General features: G+C 36.1%; 2 protein-coding genes across 5 annotated transcripts; one reads left to right on the forward strand and one right to left on the reverse strand.

Annotated features, from left to right (window-relative positions):
- Positions 1–323: 323 nt before the first annotated feature.
- Positions 324–10936, reverse strand: LOC144956044 (uncharacterized). 4 transcript variants are annotated; one of them, XM_078886344.1, is made up of 3 exons: positions 10428–10936; positions 3825–4107; positions 324–2474 (listed from the first exon to the last, which is right to left on the reverse strand). In XM_078886344.1, exons 2-3 carry the CDS (start codon positions 4102–4104, stop codon positions 613–615), a joined length of 2142 nt encoding a protein of 713 aa, XP_078742470.1. In that variant the 5' UTR covers positions 4105–4107; positions 10428–10936; the 3' UTR covers positions 324–612. The 4 variants fall into 4 exon arrangements, with proteins under 4 accessions (XP_078742470.1, XP_078742472.1, XP_078742468.1 ...); XM_078886346.1 differs by having other exon boundaries at positions 3825–4110; XM_078886342.1 differs by having other exon boundaries at positions 10260–10936.
- Positions 10937–15035: 4099 nt separating this feature from the next.
- Positions 15036–21105, forward strand: LOC144956045 (uncharacterized). Its single transcript, XM_078886347.1, has 2 exons — positions 15036–15103; positions 17184–21105. Exon 2 carries the CDS (start codon positions 17208–17210, stop codon positions 19107–19109), a length of 1902 nt encoding a protein of 633 aa, XP_078742473.1. The 5' UTR covers positions 15036–15103; positions 17184–17207; the 3' UTR covers positions 19110–21105.
- The last annotated feature ends 1140 nt before the right edge of the window (positions 21106–22245 follow it).

Below are 22245 nucleotides of genomic sequence, written 5' to 3' on the forward strand. Positions count from 1 at the left end.
CATTTAGTTAAAAATACTTATGACATCCGCCAGTCCGATATCGCGTACCAATACAGAAAACTTTGTACGTATAACCTTAAACGTTTACAGTATGATTGATAGAGTTTAGTGAGTACCGATCATTAACTTTGTTGTCTAAAAACAATAACAAAGAGCTGAGTGATGTCAATTTCCTTCCTTCTATATCTGGACAATGGATTCAATCTGTAACATTTGGATAGGTCATTCTGACATAAAACCAGTTGCTTTCATTTCCTTACATTTAGTTGCTTTCATTTTCTTACATTTAGTTGCTTTCATTTTCTTACATTTAGTTGCTTTCATTTTCTTACATTCAGTTGCTTTCATTTTCTTACATTCAGTTGCTTTCATTTTCTTACAATCAGTTGCTTCCATTTTCTTATATTCAGTTGCTTTCATTTTCTTACAATCAGCTGCTTCCATTTTCTTATATTCAGTTGCTTTCATTTTCTTACAATCAGCTGCTTCCATTTTCTTACATTCAGTTGCTTTCAAAACTTGCACTTAAACAAAATTACTTCAAAAATTAACTTATACAAAACTATTTCAAACTTGTACTTATACAAAATCAACTCTAGCATTTTCTTACAGTCAGGTGTTTTGAAAAGTTCCATCAATGGAGTCCTGTGGATCATTGCCATCTTCCTCTTCTGCGTCTAATGAAAAGGAATCCAATTCTCTGCCATGTACATTCCTCATGTGTTCCTTCAGATGGCTTCTACTGGTGTACTTTTTATCACACAACTCACACGGATAAGGGCGTTCTCCAGTATGAACACGCATATGTTTCGTGACTGCACTGCCAGTTGGAAAAGTTTTGTCGCATACTTCGCAATGAAATGGTCGCTCACCCGAATGAAAACGCATGTGGGATTTAAGAGAACTGCTGGTTGTAAATTTGTGACCACATACTGTGCATTCGTACGGCTTTTCAGTCGTATGTGTTTTAATGTGTGCTTTTAGACTGGCATTGCTTTTGAAACTTCTATCGCACATTGAACAAGGAAAAGGCTTTTCACCAGTGTGTCCTCTTATGTGGACATTGAGACCTGAAGCATATGGGAATGATTTCCCACAGAATGTACATTTGTGAGGCATATTTCTGGTATGAGTACCTAGATGAGACAGTAAAGTGGATTTTTTTGTGAAAGCTGATCCACACATGTCACATTTGAACGGTCTCAATCCGCTATGAATCATCAGGTGCTGTCTTAGATGAGTTTTCGTAAAAAAATATTTCTCACAAACCGAACACTGATGAGGTTTGTCTCTTTCCTTGGAGTGAATCATGAAATGTTCCTGAAGATGGCTGTTTGTTTGAAATTTTTTATTGCACTTTGGACAGTCTAATAAATCTTCTGGCAGATGTATTCGTTGATGCATTCTCAAAGTGCTGTTACTTTTAAAAGACTTTGTACATATCTGGCAATGATATGAACGCAGATCTGAATGACTTCTCATGTGATCTCTTAATTTACTATTGCTGCCAAATGCTTTGCCGCATTCTTCACATTTAAATTCTTTATTACCAGTATGGTTCTTCATATGCATCATAATATCATTATTTGTGATAAAATCTTTGCCGCATACAGAGCATTTGTAGGGACGTTCGCCTGTGTGAATTCTGTTGTGCGTTTTGAGGTGAGATGAATGAGCAAACATTTTTCCACAAGTCGTACACTTGTAAGGCCTTTCTCCTGTGTGAACCCTAGTGTGCAAATGTAAATGAGATTGCTGATGGAAACGCTTCCCACATATTTCACATTCAAACGGTTTGTAACCTGTGTGTCGCCTGAGGTGCATGTTTAGATAATTACTCTTGGCAAAGCTTTTATCACAAACAGTACACTTGTAAGGCTTTTCTCCTGAATGAGTTGACAAGTGTGTTTGCATGTTGAAATGGCTTGTAAAAGCCTTGCCACATGTCGGGCAAGGAAACGGCCTTTCCCCAGTGTGCATCCGGATGTGCACTTCAAGTTTATAGTTGGCTTGAAAAGCTTTTCCACAAACTCCACATTTAAACCGTGTCTTGGGATCATCATCTGCTTGCTGTTTTGTCTTGTCTAATTTTCCGTCATCACTATTAATATTAGTATCTGCATCAATACTAGAATCCACTGACGAGTCCATGTGACGTGCAGAAGGTTTATCACTGACATCAGTTTCTTCAACTGCATCACCATCATCATTGTACTCTATAATTTCTTTTTTCACACTTTCTTCATCAATCAAAATTTCTTTTTTCATGCTTTCCTCATCAATCAACTCTTCTTTAATGTAAGCTGTGGCTTCAGTTTCTTCCTTGCAAATTACTGGTTTCTTCTTGACTTTGATATCGTATGGTAACATGTTTTTGTTCCACAAAAGTGGACATCGATTACTTTTTATGTGCCGTTGTAAATATTCATCCCCAGAAAATGTAACATGACATAGAGGACATTGGAAAACTTCATCTGAAAAATATAAAGAAAAAAATATTTTACAAAAGCTTTTGAGCAGAACAAGACTTATTCCATATACAACAGATGTGCTGACCCAGCACAGTAAAAAACCTTGGTTTTGCTATAATAAGTGTTGAATTAAAATGACTATAACAAAAACAAACCAAACAAAAAAAAAAAAAATAAATAAAAATTAAAAGTTATTATTTGATATGCAGGATCTGCAAGGTGGAATAGATTTTTAATCACATTGGCTGTTTTCTAAATGGCTCATATTGATATTTCCAATAATTATTATTGTTGTTGACTGAAGAAGGGTTTTTAGAGTCCACCACTTCCAGCAACTTTGTATTTATTAGATTCTCTAACATAAAAATCAGTAATAAGAGGTTGAAACATAGTGTGGAAAATTGTGATTGATTTGTAGAGAGAATTTCCTCAAAATGTGGTTATTACAATTTTTTTAAAGAGAGAGAGAGAGAGAGAAGAGAGAGAGAGAGAGAAGAGAGAGAGAGAGAGAGAAGAGAGAGAGAGAGAGAGAGAGAGAGAGAGAGAGAGAGAGAGAGAGAGAGAGAGAGAGAGAGAGAGGAGAGAGAGAGAGAGAGAGAGAGAGAGAGAGAGAGAGAGAGAGAAAAAGAGAGTATTGTTGATCTTGACCTCCAGAGGGTATCAGAAATTGGTCCAGAGCCTGCAGAGCGTCCGGTTAAAGCATTACATTATGATGAAACAACCAGCTTGGTTTCGAAATGGTTAACAAGTGTAGAAAAGATTTCAGAGATTTTATAGATTGTCATAACATTGTCTTGTAAACCATTAGAAGCTGCTGTCTTTTGGAAAATGAATAAAGCCCGATGACTAATTTAAAAATCCACTTGCATCGTAGTTTAGCTGTATTAAACCAATACAGTGTTGCAAACCTTACATAAAAAATGCGTATTGTTAAACTTTTTCCTTCATTACACGCATTTTGCTGAGGATTGTAAGCATCTTCTTATTTCTATTTCTATTATTATAAAAGGATTCCATACACTCTTTTAGAGTACTTAAACCAGATGTTCATATAGATAGTTCAATATAATATTATCTGGCAATGTCATATCAGATTTATAGGTGGATAATGGTAGTCGATGCTATAGATAACATTACACAGTCTATAAATAAGAGGGACTTTATTCATTTGTTTAAATATCGATTTTAATTTTGCAAGTATGGTCTAATTGCCATTATCAATTTTAGTTTTAGAGCTAATTTTAATTTTTAAAGGGTTGAACGCATTAAAAAAAAAATCTTTAAAAGTTTTGGCCCTCCATTGTACAAAACATCTACATGACAGCACAGCAAAAATATACTATGCAAACTCACCTGTATCAGTTCCATCCGTGTGATCCATAGACTGCGACCCTCCTACGTCAGACAAAACTTGGTTCAACATGCTTCCATTGTTGTCAATTGATTCTGGGGCAATTTTATAATCTTTAGAGCATAGCTGCTCTTCTTCATTGTATGAATGCCAAAACTTTTTTTCACCAACATCACCATCATCATCATCATCATCTTCATTATTATCATCAGAGAGACGAAACTCTTGGTCATCACTATCCTGGTCATCAGGTCTTAACTCTCCATGTAGATACTGGTCCATTTTCTGCTGAGAATAAAAAAAATGAACATTTTTTATAAAAAAACAAAATACTGTTCCTACGCTTAGTGCTACCTCTGAAAAATGATATGACCAAGGAGCAGAAAACGATGTCTTTATCCAGGGGTGTTGTGAGATCCATGAATATAATATAGTGATGAGATGGGCAGTCAACCAGTGCCTGTGATAAGAAACATACCAACCACGTTAGAATGTGTATTTTTCCTCTTAACAAAGGTTTTACCAGTTATATGTTCCACTCTCTGATGTATAGTCTGTGGCTATGTGGTCTAGTGGTATGACACTCGCTTTCGGATCAGAAGGTCCTGGGTTCGAGCCTCACTTGGCGCAGAGTTGAGTTCTCCTTGGAGAAGGCTCTTTACTCACATTCTCTCACCGTACTCAGGTGTAAAATGAGTACCTGGCCATTAACAGCATTGTCTTTGTCCAAAAAAATTGCAACATCGCCTAACAGACATCACACGCCCCGCCGTCCTAAATGTTAAGTGTTGCTGTTGGCCGGGGACCCCTTGAAAACCGCTTTGAGCATGTTTAGCGGATATTGCGCTATATAAAAACTCAATTAAGAAAATGATTTATTGTCATTTTAATAATCTTAAACAGTGCTCATCAGATTTGTTACAGGCTACTTTAAAGATAATTGAACATGATGAATTACGGAGCAGGCACTGGTATAGGCTAAAGATTTGGCGCTGGCTTCAGACGACAACAGACGTGTTGTGAATATTTACCTATTTTCTACACATATTTTTATTCATTTATCATTCAATCGTCGGAATTTAAGCCTAATTTTTATTCAATATGGATGTGAAGTATATATTGTTCCTGATTTTTATATTTATTAGTATATTTATAAGCATAAATGGTGTTTTAGCCTGTGATTTTACTGCCAAAATAAGCCTATCGATAACTTATACTCCAGAGACTCTCCGATCCCTCCAACCCGTGTCACCCCCACCACCCACTATTGACACATCGTTTATTAAAGTAAGAAAGAGGGGGAGAAAGGGAGGAATAAAAACAAAATTTAACAGACGGCCTTTTCGTCCATTTTTACCCTGGGTAGTGACAGGTAATGTAAGATCACTGAAAAATAAAATTGATGAACTGTTTTCACTGTGTCGTTTTAATAGTGACTATCGTCAAGCCTCCATAATAGCGTTAACAGAGACTTGGCTATCTCCTCACATACCATCATCATGTTTTGATATTGAACAATACTCACTATTTCGAGGAGATCGGACTAATGTAAATAAACGAACTGGGGGTGGGGTGTGCACATATATTAACAACAAATGGTGCCACCCCAATAACTGTCAGATAAAGAAAATGTATTGTGACGATTATATTGAATTTATTACTGTTTCGTCACGACCATATTACCTACCCCGGAAATATACTCATGTCATCATCATCAACGTCTACATTCCACCATCATCAGACAACACCACAGCGAAAAATATTTTGAGGAAAGAAATACAGGACATTCAAATTAAGTCACCCGATGCCGTATTGATGGTCACTGGCGATTTTAACCAATGTAACGATTTTACTCTCCCGGGACTTCATCAATACGTGGACTGCGAGACAAGGGACAAAAAAACATTAGATTTATTCCTGTGTAATATTAAAAATAGTTATAAATGTTTACCCCGTGCCCCATTAGGTTTATCTGACCACTGCATGCTCTTGCTACTCCCCACCTACCGCCCTGTTTTTAAACGTGTAAAACCAGTAAAGAAAAGTGTACAGATCTGGAACGGAAGTGTGTGTGAAGATTTGCGTGGTTGTTTTGAATGCACTGACTGGAATGTTTTTATCGAATCATGTGATAGTGTGGATGAGCTGAATGACTGTGTGAGTGAGTATTTAAAATTCTGTGAACAGCTAGTGTCTTGTAAAAAAGAAATAAAATATTATCCTAACAACAAGCCTTGGATAACAAAAGATCTAAAACTTTTATTGAACCAAAAGAAAACTCTCTATACTAGTGGAAACAAAAAAGATCTGAAAACAAAACAAAAAGAGATAAAGAGGGTAATATCTAGTTGTAGAGACAAGTACAAAAATAAAATTGAAAAATGCTTTTCTTCTGGGGATATACGGGACACGTGGCGGGGGCTTAAAACTGCTGTAAACTATAATCCAAAGCCCACGATTATATCAGAAGATATCGAAATTGAAACTTTAAATAAATTTTATTCACGTTTCGACACAGCAAACAAATTTGATATTGAAAATGAAAAACATAAATTAGACAGGGCTTTGGAAGATGAAATGGCTGTTGAGGTCAGTGAAGAGGAAACGAGATTCGTATTTTCGAAACTAAACGAGAGGAAGGCTGCTGGGCCGGATGGATTGAAAGGAAAACTATTAAAAGAATGTGCCCACCAGCTTTCCCCCATTTATACACATATTTTTAACTGGTCCCTCCAATGCGTTTCAATCCCTGAAATTTGGAAAACTTCGAAAATTATTCCTGTTCCAAAAAAAGAAAAACTTGAAACTATGAACGATCTCAGACCTGTTGCACTGACTTCAATAGTCATGAAATCTTTAGAAAAACTTGTTCTTGTTAAAATTAGGAATCAGTTTATGCCATTGAGTGATAGTCTCAATTTGCTTACAAACCAGGACGTGGCGTAGAGGATGCCATTTTGCTGTTTACAAACAACATCTACAGGCATCTAGATCACGCTAGGAGCTATTGCAGATTGCTTTTTGCAGATTTTTCTTCAGCGTTCAATACAATGCAACCTCAGTTGGTTGTTCAAAAATTGACTAGTCTGAATTTAAACAAGTATATAATTGCTTGGGTGCTCGAATTTCTTACGGAGAGAGCACAATATGTTCAATTAGGGCAAAACAAATCTTCCTGTATAACTACAAATACTGGCGCTCCTCAAGGTTGTGTATTGTCCCCTGTATTATTCACAATATACACGAATGACTGTAGAAGTCAAAACCTGAGTGTACCTTTAATAAAGTTTGCAGATGACACCGCTCTTCAAGGCCTCATAACAAATGGCAACGAAGTGGCTTATAGGCAAGAAATTGATAGATTTGTGTCTTGGTGTGATGCCCACCACCTAGAGCTTAACATAAGCAAGACAAAGGAGCTAGTGATTGACTTTAGGAGAGTGAAGGAACCGATAGAACCGTTAAAATTAAAGGACCAATTCGTCCAGCGAGTTCCTCACTACAAATACCTTGGTGTAACGATTGATGACAGGCTCAAGTGGGATGAACACTTGAAAATAATTAGGCATAAGATGTGCAGACGTACATATTTTTTATCGAAACTCTCTCAGTTTAGAATAGATAAAACCCTCTGCACATTATTTTATAGAACAGTAATCGAAAGTGTTTTGTCATTTTGTATAACAGCTTGGGGAGGCAATTGCTTAGCAGTGGAAAGGAACAAAATAAATTCAAATATTAAAAAATCCATTAAACGCTATATAAATGATGTTGACGATGTAGATCTTTTATACGAGAAATTTTGTATAAATAAAATAACTAAAATATTAAATGACCAGTATCATCCACTAAGACCATCAATTATTATGTCAGAAAGAAGTGGTCGCCCTTTCTCTATTTCAACGAAAACAGAGAGACACCGAAAATCTTTTCTGCCGTCCAGTATTAGGCTTTATAACAACAAGCAATAATCATTTTATATAATTATTTCTCATTTTTACTTTTTAAAAATATAAATATTAATTTATTAATTTATTTGTTTTGCAATCTTTTCAATTTTCAATTTATAGTGACAGTTTTAACTATTTTACAGTGTTGAAATTATTCATATTATAAAGCGCAGCTCTGGTTATAGAGCTGCTCCTTTTTTATATATATACATCCTATTTCCATTGTATTTTTATCTTATGTGTAAATTATAACACGTCTGTACAAAAAATTTCCTTTTTGGGATGCAATAAAGTATTATTATTATTATTATTATTATTATTATTATTATTATTATTATTATAAGATCGGGAAAAAAACGTCGGGTAATGTTTCATACACATTTTTTTAGATCTATATTTTAATTTTAAGGACAATGCCTTGTCACAGTTTAAATCGATTGAGCCAACCATTGCTTGCTTGGAAATCCACCACTCCAAGCTGTGCTGCAATAATTTTTGCCTTTTTGGAGGTGATGGGGCCAGAAATCAGATCATTTGAGTAATTTGAGGCTGTGCCATTAGGTCGTTTTCCCAACATTCGCAACAAAAATACTCCAACATTATTAAGTTGCAATGGAAAAGTTTTTATTGACTAAAAGGACGAGCTAACATTGGTAGGAAACAAGGTTGCCTAACTATTAGTATATGGTTAGATTTTTTTAATCAAGCATCTGTGTCAACTGCCGATTATTGTTGTTTTGATGTCGCTAAACAGAGGTTTATACTTTTACTAAAAATGTATGTCGCTATTTTTTTTTTTTTGGGGGGGGGGGGGGGTTATTATTAATAGAGTATATTGAAGAAAAAAAAAATCAGTGTCGTTATCAGAGGTTGCACTGTAATCTAGTGATATCAGCAATAACATTTCTAAGAGAAATGATTGTTTGTTTTTTTAAAGTTGCCTTCTGTTCTCTAAAATTATCACTAGGATGGCGATAACAACAGACATCTTCATAAATTATCTAAGATAAATGTGCTGCATTAAACTATAATAATATATATGTTTAAAAAAATTATTCTCAACCAAATCAGTAGATACATATATTCCAGCATTGTACACTTTATATAGACTTCAACTCACTGTCAATCAGACTCAGATTGCTACTATACTATTAGCCATGCACACCACAACAGCGGCACGGAACTAACGTCACTGAAGTCTGTTGTTGACAAAATATGTCCGCTGTGATTATCCCCAGACACCTGTCTTGGGGATAATGAAAATTCGTTATCCCCAGACACCTGTCTGGGGATAACAAAATTTCAATATCCCCAGACACATATTTGAAACTCCGCTCTTTTAAACAATTATCCACATTCCAGAATATGGAATGTTTCCAAATGCACATAGAAATAAGGGAAGTTAATAAAATATCTATAAAAACATAAAATTAACCAACATTAAATCAGTTGTTACTACATATACACAATATGCGTCGACTTCGAAGTGGGTGTCATGGCCGAATGGTTTAGTCGTCTGCCCTGGAAGTTTTACCAGAATCGACGTTGTGGGTTCGAATCCTGGTTCCGCCCCCTTTTTTTTTTAACATTCCGTCTTCTTTTTACAGAACGTTGCAAGGGATAAATGTCCCATCCATCCTCCCCCCCCCCCACCCACCTTTTTTTTTTTTTTTTGTGCGAGTCTATTCTTTTCTCCTTTTTTGTTTGGCCTTTTGTTCAGTTTCTGAGCATGAATTTCTTAAAATTGTTTTTTTTTTTTTTTTATTTTTTTTTTTTCTCTCTATCTGACCAATTGGTCACTCTCTGAATATTTCTGTTTGCTTTTTACTTATTTATTCTTTTTAGACACTTTTTGAGATCGGAGTGGGGACGAATATGACAATTTGCTAGAAACTAGAAAGGAACCTAAGAGAGAGAGAGAGAGAGAGAGAGAGAGAGAGAGAGAGAGAGAGAGAGAGAGAGAGATTTTTTTTTTTAAAGGGGGGGGGGAGGATGGATGCGACATTTTTCCCTTGCAACGTTCTGTTAAAAAAAAAGGAATTAAAAAAAAAAAAAAAAAAAAAAAATGGCGGAACCAGGATTCGAACCCACAACGTCGATTCTCGTAAAACTTCCAGGGCAGACGACTAAACCATTCGGCCATGACACCCACTTCGAAGTCGACGCATATTGTGTATATGTAGCAACAACTGATTTAATGTTGGTTAATTTTATGTTTTTATTTTTATAGATATTTTATTAACTTTCCTTATTTCTATGTGCATTTTGGAAACATTCCATATTCTGGAATGTAGATAATTGTTTAAAAGAGTGTAGTTTCAAATATGTGTCTGGGGATCGGATAACGAAATTTCGTTATCCCCAGACAGGTGTCTGGGGATGACAGCCAAATATGTCAACATTTTTTAAAACTGAAGAATAAAACCTTTACACTCGCATATCACATATCTAACTCTAAGCTCTCAATATTGAGTCAACATGGCTCACCCTTGTTAGAGTCTTTGCAGTTTTTGAGTTTGTTTTCTGTCGTCACTGATGATCAGCCAGCAGACTGCAAAATTAAAATACTGACTTGACTGTTGGAGTGAGAGAAATCTCAAATCTTAACTTTGTTTACTGCTTAGTGTATTATGAAAGCAATAATTTCAAACACACCTTATTACAATTCAGTATATTTGCGTTAGATGAATATTTTTTACATTTGTATCGTAAAAGAAGGGGAACATTGGGCTATCTCAACTCCATTGCCCTTCTTTCCCAAATTTCTCGATTTCTCGGATTCTTGACTTGACATCTTGACTTTTTGTAACACCGAGCAGTGAGAATTCGACACACAATCAAGTGGTGCCTTACATAACTTGAGAATCCCCGTCAAAAGTACAAAACAATGCGTTTCACTAAATTGGGCGTCCTTGAGATAATCAGTGGCATGGTGAAAAGCTTTGACCGGAGATATTGACAATTTTAGTCAAGAGGTCAATTTTTATGGAAAATGAGTTCTCATCAAAAATCATTAAATGAAACATTTTTCTACATTATGATGAAATATTTTAATTGATATCAACTCCTAAATATTATTTTTTTAATGAAGGTAATTATTATATAATATCAACTCTTGTCAACTTTGGAAGCGATTTTGTCAAAACTTGGGTTTCACACCCTAGCCCATGCATCTGACCATAACTTCATGAAAAATCACCCGATTTGCTTCAAATAAAGATTAAAATGATCAGGAGACATTGGACTTTCAAATAAACAAAACAAAACAAAACAAAACAAAAAAAAAAAAAAAAAACGCAAAACAAAAGTTTTCACCATGCGATTGATTATGTCAGGGACGCACAATTAATAGTCAAACAAAAGAGAGCGCTCCTAAGTAGCGAGTGAATACATGACATCGTGGGGACCGCGCCGCCCAGAAAGCTGGGTTTTTATTTTGTTTGTTTTTTATTTCTCTCTTTTATTTACGATCTACAATTCAAACCCAGCTTTAACCACTGATTTATCCCGGCATAACATCAGATTGAAATAGTTGGTCACATATATGTCAGGCCATTTTAGAATTCCCCTCGAAGTCCCAGGTTTGAGAGTTTTTGCCAAGATGAGGGTCATTTAGATCAATCGATATTTGAAGGAAGAGTTTTGTGGCCAAATTTTTCAATTCGAGTTGGGGTTTTTTCCACAGCACGACAGTTATCCAGTTAAGGTCTTGAAAAGTTTTTATTGTTTAAAGCGAAAAGTTTGAAATAAAAGCTTCCTTTATGTATAATGGATGTCTGTGATTTCCCTATTGTAAACAAAATATTGTAGACAGATTTTTCACACAATACTGAAGACAAATGTAAGATGATCTAATGATTATTCCTGTGAGATTACTATCTTATTTACTCTTACTATAAAGTTATTTTCTTTCCTTTCCTTCCCTGCAACAACGTTGGTATTCACTGTTAGAAGAGATAGCATTTAGACACAAACAAACTGAAAGTTCTAAAATTCCATGTCAAATTCATCGACTACTTTGTTGATAAAGGGGAAATCCGAAACACAACGCTATATCTTAATTCTAATTTCTTCTTTTTAAAAAAGTTCTAGCTTCCAACGTTAGCATTTATTGTGCCCAATTAAATTTTAGGATTTGTGAGAAGTAAGGAAGAAAAAAAAAACAACAACAAGCAAACAAACAAAACAACAACGAACAAGCAAACAAACAAATAAAACAAAAACCCCAACAAAACCAAACTTTTCAAAATCTGATTGTTATGAAATTTGACTCAATTTTCCTCATCTAATACTGGATTGACGCGACGAGTGATAAATGATAATCCATCAAAACAGGCCATTGGGCAGTCTTGGTGAAAATGTTGAAAACGGTAGGGGTTGCCTGAAGCCTGTGATCGTGAGTGTCGGTGAAAATGTTGCTGCTTGAAACTCGCAGGGATATATTATAATAGGAAGTGTCTAGGGAGCCTCTACCATTATGATAACAATACGTATTGAAATAGAAGCTTCAATTTATTGAACGAAGACATAACATGGACGTTTCGGGTTTCCCCTTTATCAACAAAACACGATGAATGAAACATAAAGTGGACGAATGAGAGATGTCTAGCTTCTAAGCAACAGCGTTTGTGCCCAATAATTTATCATTTACGAGAAGTGAGAAAATATAAAAAAAAAAACAAACAAACAAACAATAAAACAAAACAAACAAACCCAGAACAAAAACAAACAAGCAAACAAACAAACAAACATTCGTTCTTTGTGTTTCATTCATCGTGTTTTGTTGATATAAGGGAAAACCGAAACGTCCACATTATCTGCCTTCGTTCAAGAAATCAAAGTTTCCATTTCTATACGTATCGTTATTTCCAGTTTTGGGTCTATTGCTTCCTACACTTTGTTTTCATTTATGTATTTTGGATTGGATTGGATTGGATTGGACTGGACTGGATATAAAACTGAAAGTTAAAATAGATAAATAAATAATTTTTTTTTTTTTACTGGTTACCAAGCACTGCTACAAAATGCCATTTTGGTAACCAGGGGGTCCGAGGTTCGATCCGAAGACACGAAGAGGGCTAATTTCTTCTTGAATTTTCCTTTCTATATAATTTGTGATCCACCGTGTCAAAGTGGTAGTCTGTCGAGATGGACTCAATAGTCGTGACGTCACTTCCCTCGTAATGCCGCATAGAACTTAGTAACTGGTTCTAAACTATCAGAACAATGGCGGACACCCTTATGAAATACTTCTCCGACGAGCATAAAAGCGTATCCAGGGGAGAAAAACATGATAAATAAATCTGATCATGTTTTGACTTTTATACATTCTGATCACATGACATGTGAAAAAGTTCTAGCCAGCATGAAGAATAAGGAGCACCAAGCTGCTGGTTATTGGGCGGACGTGACATCAGACTATTGAATCCTATTGAGTTTACAGCCACAAATATCAAATTTCTATAGATAGAATGCGCTTGGCCAAGGAGTTCACAACATTGCCACCCGGAAGTATAACGGACAAACACACAAACTCTGTGTAACCATGAACTTTTATAGTCTGGTTAATACAGTTTAGTGAGAACAACTCACAAACGCGGATGGCAAAAACAATAACAAAGGCCTGAATGACGTCATTTGCATACTATCTATACATTATGGTGGAGAATAAATATACTCTCTTACAATGGACAAATTATGCTCATGCTCATTTTATGTTAGGGTACCGATAGCTCAGTTGATAAAGCACTTGTTTTACACGAAAAGGGACCGAGATCGATTCCGGGGGCAGTCGAGATTTTATTTTTTCTGACCCCCCTGTCCATCCAGCAGTGAATGGGTAGCTGGGTCTGTTCGATTTGGCGGAAAGTACTTTGCGATAGACTAGCGTCCTATCCCTATCCAAAGGATATCAATTACTTTGTTATTGTCCGTTTCACGCTGTAGTATACCGGGATAAACTCCGGCTACATGGGTTTAATGGCTCTGAAGGACAATGGACGAAGTTAGATAACCATGTCTATGATCATATTATTCATCCTAAAATTGACTTTTCGGGGTCTCGTTCATCCCAATATAATATGTACCGTTTTTAGTCGATGGGTCACATTTGTAAAGGTTGCTGCTCGAAGCTCGAAGCAAGAAATACAAATAATAATAACTATAGACGAAAAGTGTTTCATTCATCGCGTTTTAGTTGACCAAGGGGAAATTCGGAACGTCCACATTATCTTTCTTCGTTAACTAAATTGAAACTTCCATTCCGACGTGTACTTATATGCAGGTCTGACATCCGAACACAATTATCGGTCTGAGTTTAACATTGTTGTAATGGGAAATATTTTGTGTCATTTTGAACATTTTAGAGTTCAATGACAACAATGAGCCCACAATGAATTGGGCTATCAGACCTACAATTGCGTGCACGTCGGTCCATTCAATTTCCCTATTGTTATTTCTTTCTATGCTAAACAACAACAACAACAAAAAACGATAAGTAATGAAATGTAAGCTTCAATTTATTAAACGAAGACAGATACTGGGGACGTTTCGGGTTTCCCCTTTATCAACAAAACACGATGAATGAAACACTAAGGACGAATGAGAGATGTGTGAATGGCGTAACTTTATTCACCGTAGCAACGCCATTCACACATCTCTCATTCGTCCTTTGTGTTTCATTCATCGTGCTTTGTTGATAAAGGGGAAACTAGGAACGACCACAGTATCTGTCTTCGTCTAATAAATAAATGGAAGCTTACATTTCAACCCTTATCGTTATTTTGTCCCCTTCGAGTTTCAAGCAGCAACATTTTCATCATTCTATATCATAAATAATAATGTGAAATTGAATGTAAGCTTCAATTTAATTACAAAAACAGATCAAATGAACTACACACTACCACATTATCTCATTCATCTGTAGTGTTTCATTCATCCTGTTTTGTTGATAAAGGGGAAACCCGAAACGTTCATTTGATCTGTTTTTGTAGTTAAATGGAAGCTTACATTCAATTTCACATTATTATTTATTTCTTCGAGCTTCGAGCAGCAACATTTACATTACCCAGTTTTTTCATTCTATATCAGAAAAGTAAGTGATTCTACTGTCTTCTGGTACTTTCCTATTTACTTCATTTCTTGCTATTTCCATTCTAGGTTTGCAGAATGTTTTCAATAGTATTTAAATCACACCCAAAAAGGTAAACCGGAAGACGTCACGCAATGAAGTGCAATATCTAGAGAGAACATTTCCTGAACGCTTAAATTATGTCTCATCATTAATGTGAAGGTGAATAACACCAATCCCTTAAATCGAAACATCATCAAAGGTAATATTGATATTGATATAGACAGATCCTCTTTGACATAATATTGGGAGGCCTTCCAAAAGCTCCTCGTCTAATGGAAACAACCCAAATATTCCCTCAACTAACCCTAAGAAAAAATAAAACGTAGTACCTTTAAACTAACTCTAATAGGAAAAACGGTACTACCGCAAACTCGGGGACCCAAATAATTTAAGGGGTTTGGGAGGGGGGAAACTTTTTTTTTTTTTTTTTTAAATCTAGTAGGGGGTTTGGGTGGGGAGAGGCAAATATATATATATATATATATATATATATATATATATATATATATATATATATATATATATATATATATATATATATATATATATATAAATATATATATATATAATATGAGATGTCATCAAGGTTTCTATATTTATAATCTATTTATATATATATATATATATATATATATATATATATATATATATATATATATATACATTTTAAAAAGTAGTCCTTCAGAACCATTAGGCCCATGGAGCCGGAGTTTATCCCGGTTTCTATAGCGTGAAACGGACAATGGCAGTTGCTTGCTATCCTTTGGATAGGACGCTAGTCTACAGCAAAGTACTTTCCGCCAGATCTAACAAACCCAGCTACCCAATAACGCTGAGTGAACAGGGGGGGGGGGGGGGTCAGAGAAAAAAAATCTATACTGCACCAGGGGTCGATCTCGGTCACTTTGCGTGTGGAGTGAGTGATCTACCAAGTGAGTTATCGGGACCCCCCCCCCACCCCCCACCCCATATATAATAATTCTTCATTAATTATTGGGGCTTTGTGGCCTTGTGATGTGACACAAGGCTTCTGAGCTGTAGGTTCAAGTCCCGCTGAAAGAGACGCAACGTTGAGTCATTGGGAAATGTTCTTTAAATCATATTCCTTTAATGCAATCAGGTTTAAAATGAGGAGAGAAAAAATTCTGCCCGTTCGCCACGACATCATAAGATATCGTCGCCTAGGCATTCCACGAAGGACTATAGACAATTCGTCAAACAAGATGTCTGATGTCAACAGGAATCACCCATGTAGTCCAAGTGCGCAAATTGGGGGATGATAATCTTACTCAAGGAAAAAAACGAAAGTTCCTGAATCGGGGCTCGAACCCGGGACCTTCCGGGTCACAATGCAAAGCCTTTACCACTCGGCCACTTCGCCCCCCCCCCCCCCCTCCTTTAAAATGAGCACTTGCCGGTATCATTATCATTGTTGCCTCTGTGGAAAAGAAATTTAAGAAAACCAAGACAACTGTTGTTTCTTCAAACATGATAGTTTATTTGGGACCTAAAGAATGAATCTATTAATAACATTTTAAAAATAATTTTATTATCGTTATTGTTATTATTATTATTATTATTATTATTATTATTATTATTATTATTATTATTATTATTATTATTATTATTATTATTATTATTATTATTATCATCATTATCATCATCATCATCATCATCATCATCATCATCATCATCATCATCATCATCATTCTTCTTCTTCTTCTTCTTTTTCTTCTTCTTCTTCTTCTTCTTCTTCTTCTTCTTCTTCTTCTTCTTCTTCTTCTTCTTCTTCTTCTTCTTCTTCTTCTTCTTCTTCTTCTTCTTCTTATTATTATTATTATTATTATTATTTATTATTATTATTATTATTATTATCACCATTATTATTATTATTATTATTATTATTATTATTATATTATTATTATTATTATTATTATTATTATTATTATTATTATTATTATATTATATTATTATCACCATTATTATTATTATTATTATTATTTTATTATATTATTATTATTATTATTATTATTATTATTATTATTATTATTATTATTATTATTAATATTATTATTATCATCATCATCATCATCATCATTGTTTGCTTTGCTTTATTACTGATTTTACTTATTTTGATTTGTAGATTGTATTATATTCATGTATCAGTTATAATAATGTTGGCAATTGCCTAAAAATAAACCTTTGATATTCATTGATTTTCATTGTAAAGCGCCTTGAGTAAATATAAAAATAAAAAAATAAAAAATATTAAATCACAGATTGCCGACTATTCCCCATAGAGTATGGACTCTCTATTCCTGTCAAGTACAGTAGGAACTCCCCTGGCCCAATGCCTGGCCGAGTTGGTTGCAATTCGTCCCTCGGATCCCATCGATTGGATTGCCCACTGGTTGTACAAGTATATGGATAAAGAGTTGTATTATTACGAGAAGTCCATCTTCATCAGTGACATGAATCTTTTGCGGCTGAAGTTGGATAAAGACAGAGCCATGAGGCAGAAGCGAATGGCTGCTATCCGGAAAGAAATCAGGGCTGTTAGAATGAAAATCGAACAAGAGACGGAAAGGATGGCTGAATTTATGTTACGAGAACTCGAGAAGGGCACTGATTTAGATGGGGCGATTCTAAAAAAGATGCGAAATTTTAAACAAAGTCCGGTGTTTCAAGGCGTTCTTCATTTCCCTGCTGTTGTTCATCGCGCTCGGGGTCGTCCTGTTAGTAGTGGGGTTGCTAGGTATTTTAACAGGGGCGACAAGGATCTGGATCAAACTGGTGGTAGTGGTAGTGTCGACAGTACCCAAGATGGTGGTGGTGGTGTTGCTGGTAGTGGTGGTGGTGGTAGAAGATATGATCAGGGTGGGGCTAGTCTCGGTGATTTTGGTCTCTTCATTGATGACAATGGTGTGGTAAGGCGATATCACGATAGTGGTGGTCGTCGTGATGGTGATGGTGGTGGTGGTGGTGGTGGTGGTCGTCGTCGTGATGGTGATGGTAGTGGTGGTCGTCGTGATGGTGATAGTGGTGGAGGTCGTCGCCGACGTGTCGACGAGGAGAAAGACGGTAGAGGTTATAAAGATGCAACTGAAAAATATACCGAGTCGCGGCCATATGAAGATGGATATCCCTATTATTACGATGATTCGGGATTTCTTTTTGATGAAGAAAAGTATGACCTTTATGACGATTCTATGGATGAGGCAGAGAGGCAACGACAACGACAACAACAACAAGAGAGAAGACTCCGAATGTCGTCTCAACTGCATCCACAGTCGACATTTTACATGGGGACAGCCGATGGTAGATTTTACGGAGAAGCGCACGCACCGTTTGACCGAACATCAAGAGATGAGCGCTACGTCGGACCAATTGAGGAAACGTTTAGGGGAGCGATGGACGGGAGGTTCGTCGGATCAGCAAATGCGCCATTCACCAGAACAGCCGACGGGAGGATCGTTGGAACGCCGGATGCACCATTCATGAGAACAGCCGACGGGAGGATCGTAGGAACATCGGATGCTCCATTCATGAGAACAGCCGACGGGAGGATCGTTGGAACGCCGGATGCACCATTCATGAGAACAGACGACGGGAGGATCGTAGGAACATCGGATGCTCCATTCATGAGAACAGCCGACGGGAGGATCGTTGGAACGCCGGATGCTCCATTCATGAGAACAGCCGATGGGAGGATCGGAGGAACATCGGATGCTCCATTCATGAGAGCAACCGACGGGAGGATCGTAGGAACACCGGCTGCACCATTCATGAGAACAGCCGACGGGAGGATCGTTGGAACGCCGGATGCACCATTTACCAGAACAGCCGACGGGAGGATCATTAGAACGGACATATCATCCACGAAAAAAAGTCAAGGAAGCGATAGTGAGCGTAAATTCAAACACGGACAGGATTTCAGAAGCGATCGACCGATATCCCAAGCCCCCGTAATGAGAGTCGGCGCGTGCAATTGGTGCCTGGACTGCAGATTGGGGCTCGTTTGCGAGCACAGCATTCTGGGCACGCTGAAGGCCCGATGTAATTTCGTACTTCCGGAAACCCCGGAATGGTGGGTGGCCAAGGAGTTCTCGATTCGTAACTTGTATGACCATGAGGTGTACACGACTGATTTCGATGATGCCAATGAGGTTATCATCACACCATCAGTAAGACCTTCTGAAGGATGATGTGATGTGTTGAATTCTGGGAAGAGGGGAGACAAATAGTAATAGGGGGGGGGGGGGGGGGTTGGGGCGAAAGTAGGATGATATAGAACAGAAAAGAAACCAATTAAAGAAGAGAAAGAGAAGACCCAACAAGGATAAAAATTGTATGAATTTTTAGGCGTCAAATAACCACCTGATGTTAAAATCTGAAGTTTTATTTTGTACCAATGAGACAAACTTTACTTCTATCCGTATTATGGGCAACCTTAATGTTAATTATTGTCGTGTGGTTTCCAACTCATAAAATGTGGCATTATAACAAAGGGGTACCTGTAACTGTTCATTACCGTTGACGTTGGCAGAGTTTATTGATTCATTCCCATCAAAGTCTTTCTACGTAATAGTCATAATCCGTTGTATCGTTGTGACGTCATCATGACAACTTTGAAATAATCCAAAACATAGACGAGAGTTATCATCAAACAAGACTGTTTTTATTTGACATGATAATATCATAAGATATTTCAACCCTACAACTTAAAATGTGCTCACTGGTTATCATCATCAACTGTTATATTATATTTTTCATCCAAAGGATGGAATTTACTTTACCAACACCAGGAGGTCAGTTGGCGAATATTATGGTTCGCTTTTCAATGGTGTGCTTGGTACTTGCTTCCGCTACGATAAAAAGTAAAGTCTTAAATTTTACGCATGAAAAAGACAACATTTCGTGTACAAACATTGTACAGACAATCTTCAAAAACACCCGAGTGTTTCGATAAAAGGTCTGTGCTCCAGACGTTTTTTGTGTCTTGTATTTCATGCGGGGCCTTCAAAGTTGAACCGCTACTGTTAACTCGTAGCACAACCATGGCCTCTGGCAAAATCCCTGCTTGGAAGATAAGAAGATTTTTACGCGTAGTAACATTTAGTAGCACTAGTAAGTTTAAGCAAGATGGATCAATGCATAGTATTGATCACGTGATACCTCAGGATTTCTACCTATTTATCTATGTATCACGTGATCTCAACGACGCTTTGATTCGTGTTGCTAAACGTTGTTATTGTCCCATTACTTCTAAGTACAAACATTCGTCATCATCACGTATAATCTATGACAATGTGGACTTTTTATTCTATAACTTGGATAATATTTTATTGACCCATTTAGAAGTGATTCCAATACATTGTTTATCGCACATCAATGATGACAGAATTTCATTAATAATATATTAACATCAACATTACATTACTATGAAATGATTTATCTTGATTATATGGAAATATTCTTTAAACAATAACATTCTCATTTAAGACAAATAGATTACAACTCTCAAAGTTCCATCTCATTCTATAATATTTTCATTTAAGACAAATAGATCAAAACTCTCAAAGTTCCATCTCATTCTATAATATTTTCATTTAAGACAAATAGATCACAACTCTCAATGTTCCATCTCATTCTATAATATTTTCATTTAAGACAAATAGATCACAACTCTCAAAGTTCCATCTCATTCTATAATATTTTCATTTAAGACAAATAGATCACAACTCTCAATGTTCCATGTCATTCTTTATTATTTTCATTTAAGATCAACGGATTACAAGTTTTAATATTCCATCTCATTTTATATTCTTTTCATTTAAGACCAAATGATTACAATTCTCAATCTTCCATCTCATTCAATAACATTTTCATTTAAGACCAATGGATTACAACTTTTAATATTCCATCTCATTCTATAACATTTTCATTTAGGATCAATGGGTTACAACAACTCTTAAAGTTCTATCTCATTCTATAATTCTATGAGGTGTAAGACGTAACGACAATAACAATACCAAATGTATTGACTGCAATATTATTTAATAGTATTACGAATGTACTGTATCAAGATTCATTCTTCATTCTGTTTCATCATTATGATAATGACGATCATACTTATCGAATGATCATTTTTCATCTGATAACTTAATAAAAACTAATATCAGAACATCAAGAACATTAAAATACCATCGTCGTTTTTGTGATTCGTAATTGTTATAATCAGATGAAAACTCTCAAACCTGGAACTTCGCGAACCACCAATAGGTCTTTTGTCGAGTCCGACTGAAAGCGGCGCAAAATTGAATCCTTGGAAAAGGCTCTTCACTCACATTCTCTCATGATATATAGCATTTGTATAGCGCATTACCATGATTAGGTACTGCAGCGTACGTGCGTGTGTGAATGATCTACATGGCCGTTAACATAATTGTCTCTGTCGAAAAACAAATCGTTTTAATAGCGCCTAAGAGGCGACATGTCTCGTCCTAGATGTTTATTTAGATAAAAATGGGTGGAGCAGGCAATTATGTTGATAAGAACAAGAAATGAAATGCATAGAAAAGTGCCAGAAGACAATAGAGAATAAAAAACTTTGCGGCGATGAGAATTCGAACTCATGTCCTAGATAATGGCAATGTTCAATGAATGTTGCCTGTATATAAACTTTTTAATATCTTCACGGATTTATAAAACACTCATCTGTGGTATGTGGGGTCTTACAAACAAACAAACAAACAAAAACAAAAAAAAAAAGAATTTGGACACCATGGACTCCCTTCATCGCAAGCAATTGAGACGAGTTATTGGGATACAAAATCAGGTAATGAGGATGTATATATGACAGATGCAGAGTACAACTAGTCAGTACGCGAATACAGCAGCAAAGATGGAAACTTTTCGGTCATGTGCTCCGACGAGATGTAAATATTCCATCAGAAACCTCGATGTATGATTTCTTCAAACAAGGAGCCAAATACAGAGGGCGTCTGTACACCAACTTCACTTCCAGCAACATTGAATCAAGATCTAAAAACATATCAAATATATTTAGAAACAACAATCCAAGAACTGATTTCAACAACACAAGGAAACATCCAATTGCCTCAGCTCCTTAACACACGTGATGACATTCAAAAGCTAAGAACACTTGCACTAGACAGAGATTTATAGAAACAAATTACTAACTGGACAATAGAACAGACTGAACGCACTGGAAGCAACACACACATAGTTCACCACAAGTGTCAACAGAGACAACGCAGCCATATTCGTTCATTTATTCATTATAAAACACTATTTTCCAATATTCATTACTTTTTTTTT

This window comes from Berghia stephanieae, chromosome 10, assembly GCF_034508935.2.
Source record: "Berghia stephanieae isolate SIO BIC M18660-M18661 chromosome 10, UCSD_Bste_1.3, whole genome shotgun sequence".
NCBI classification, from domain to species: Eukaryota; Metazoa; Mollusca; class Gastropoda; order Nudibranchia; family Aeolidiidae; genus Berghia; species Berghia stephanieae.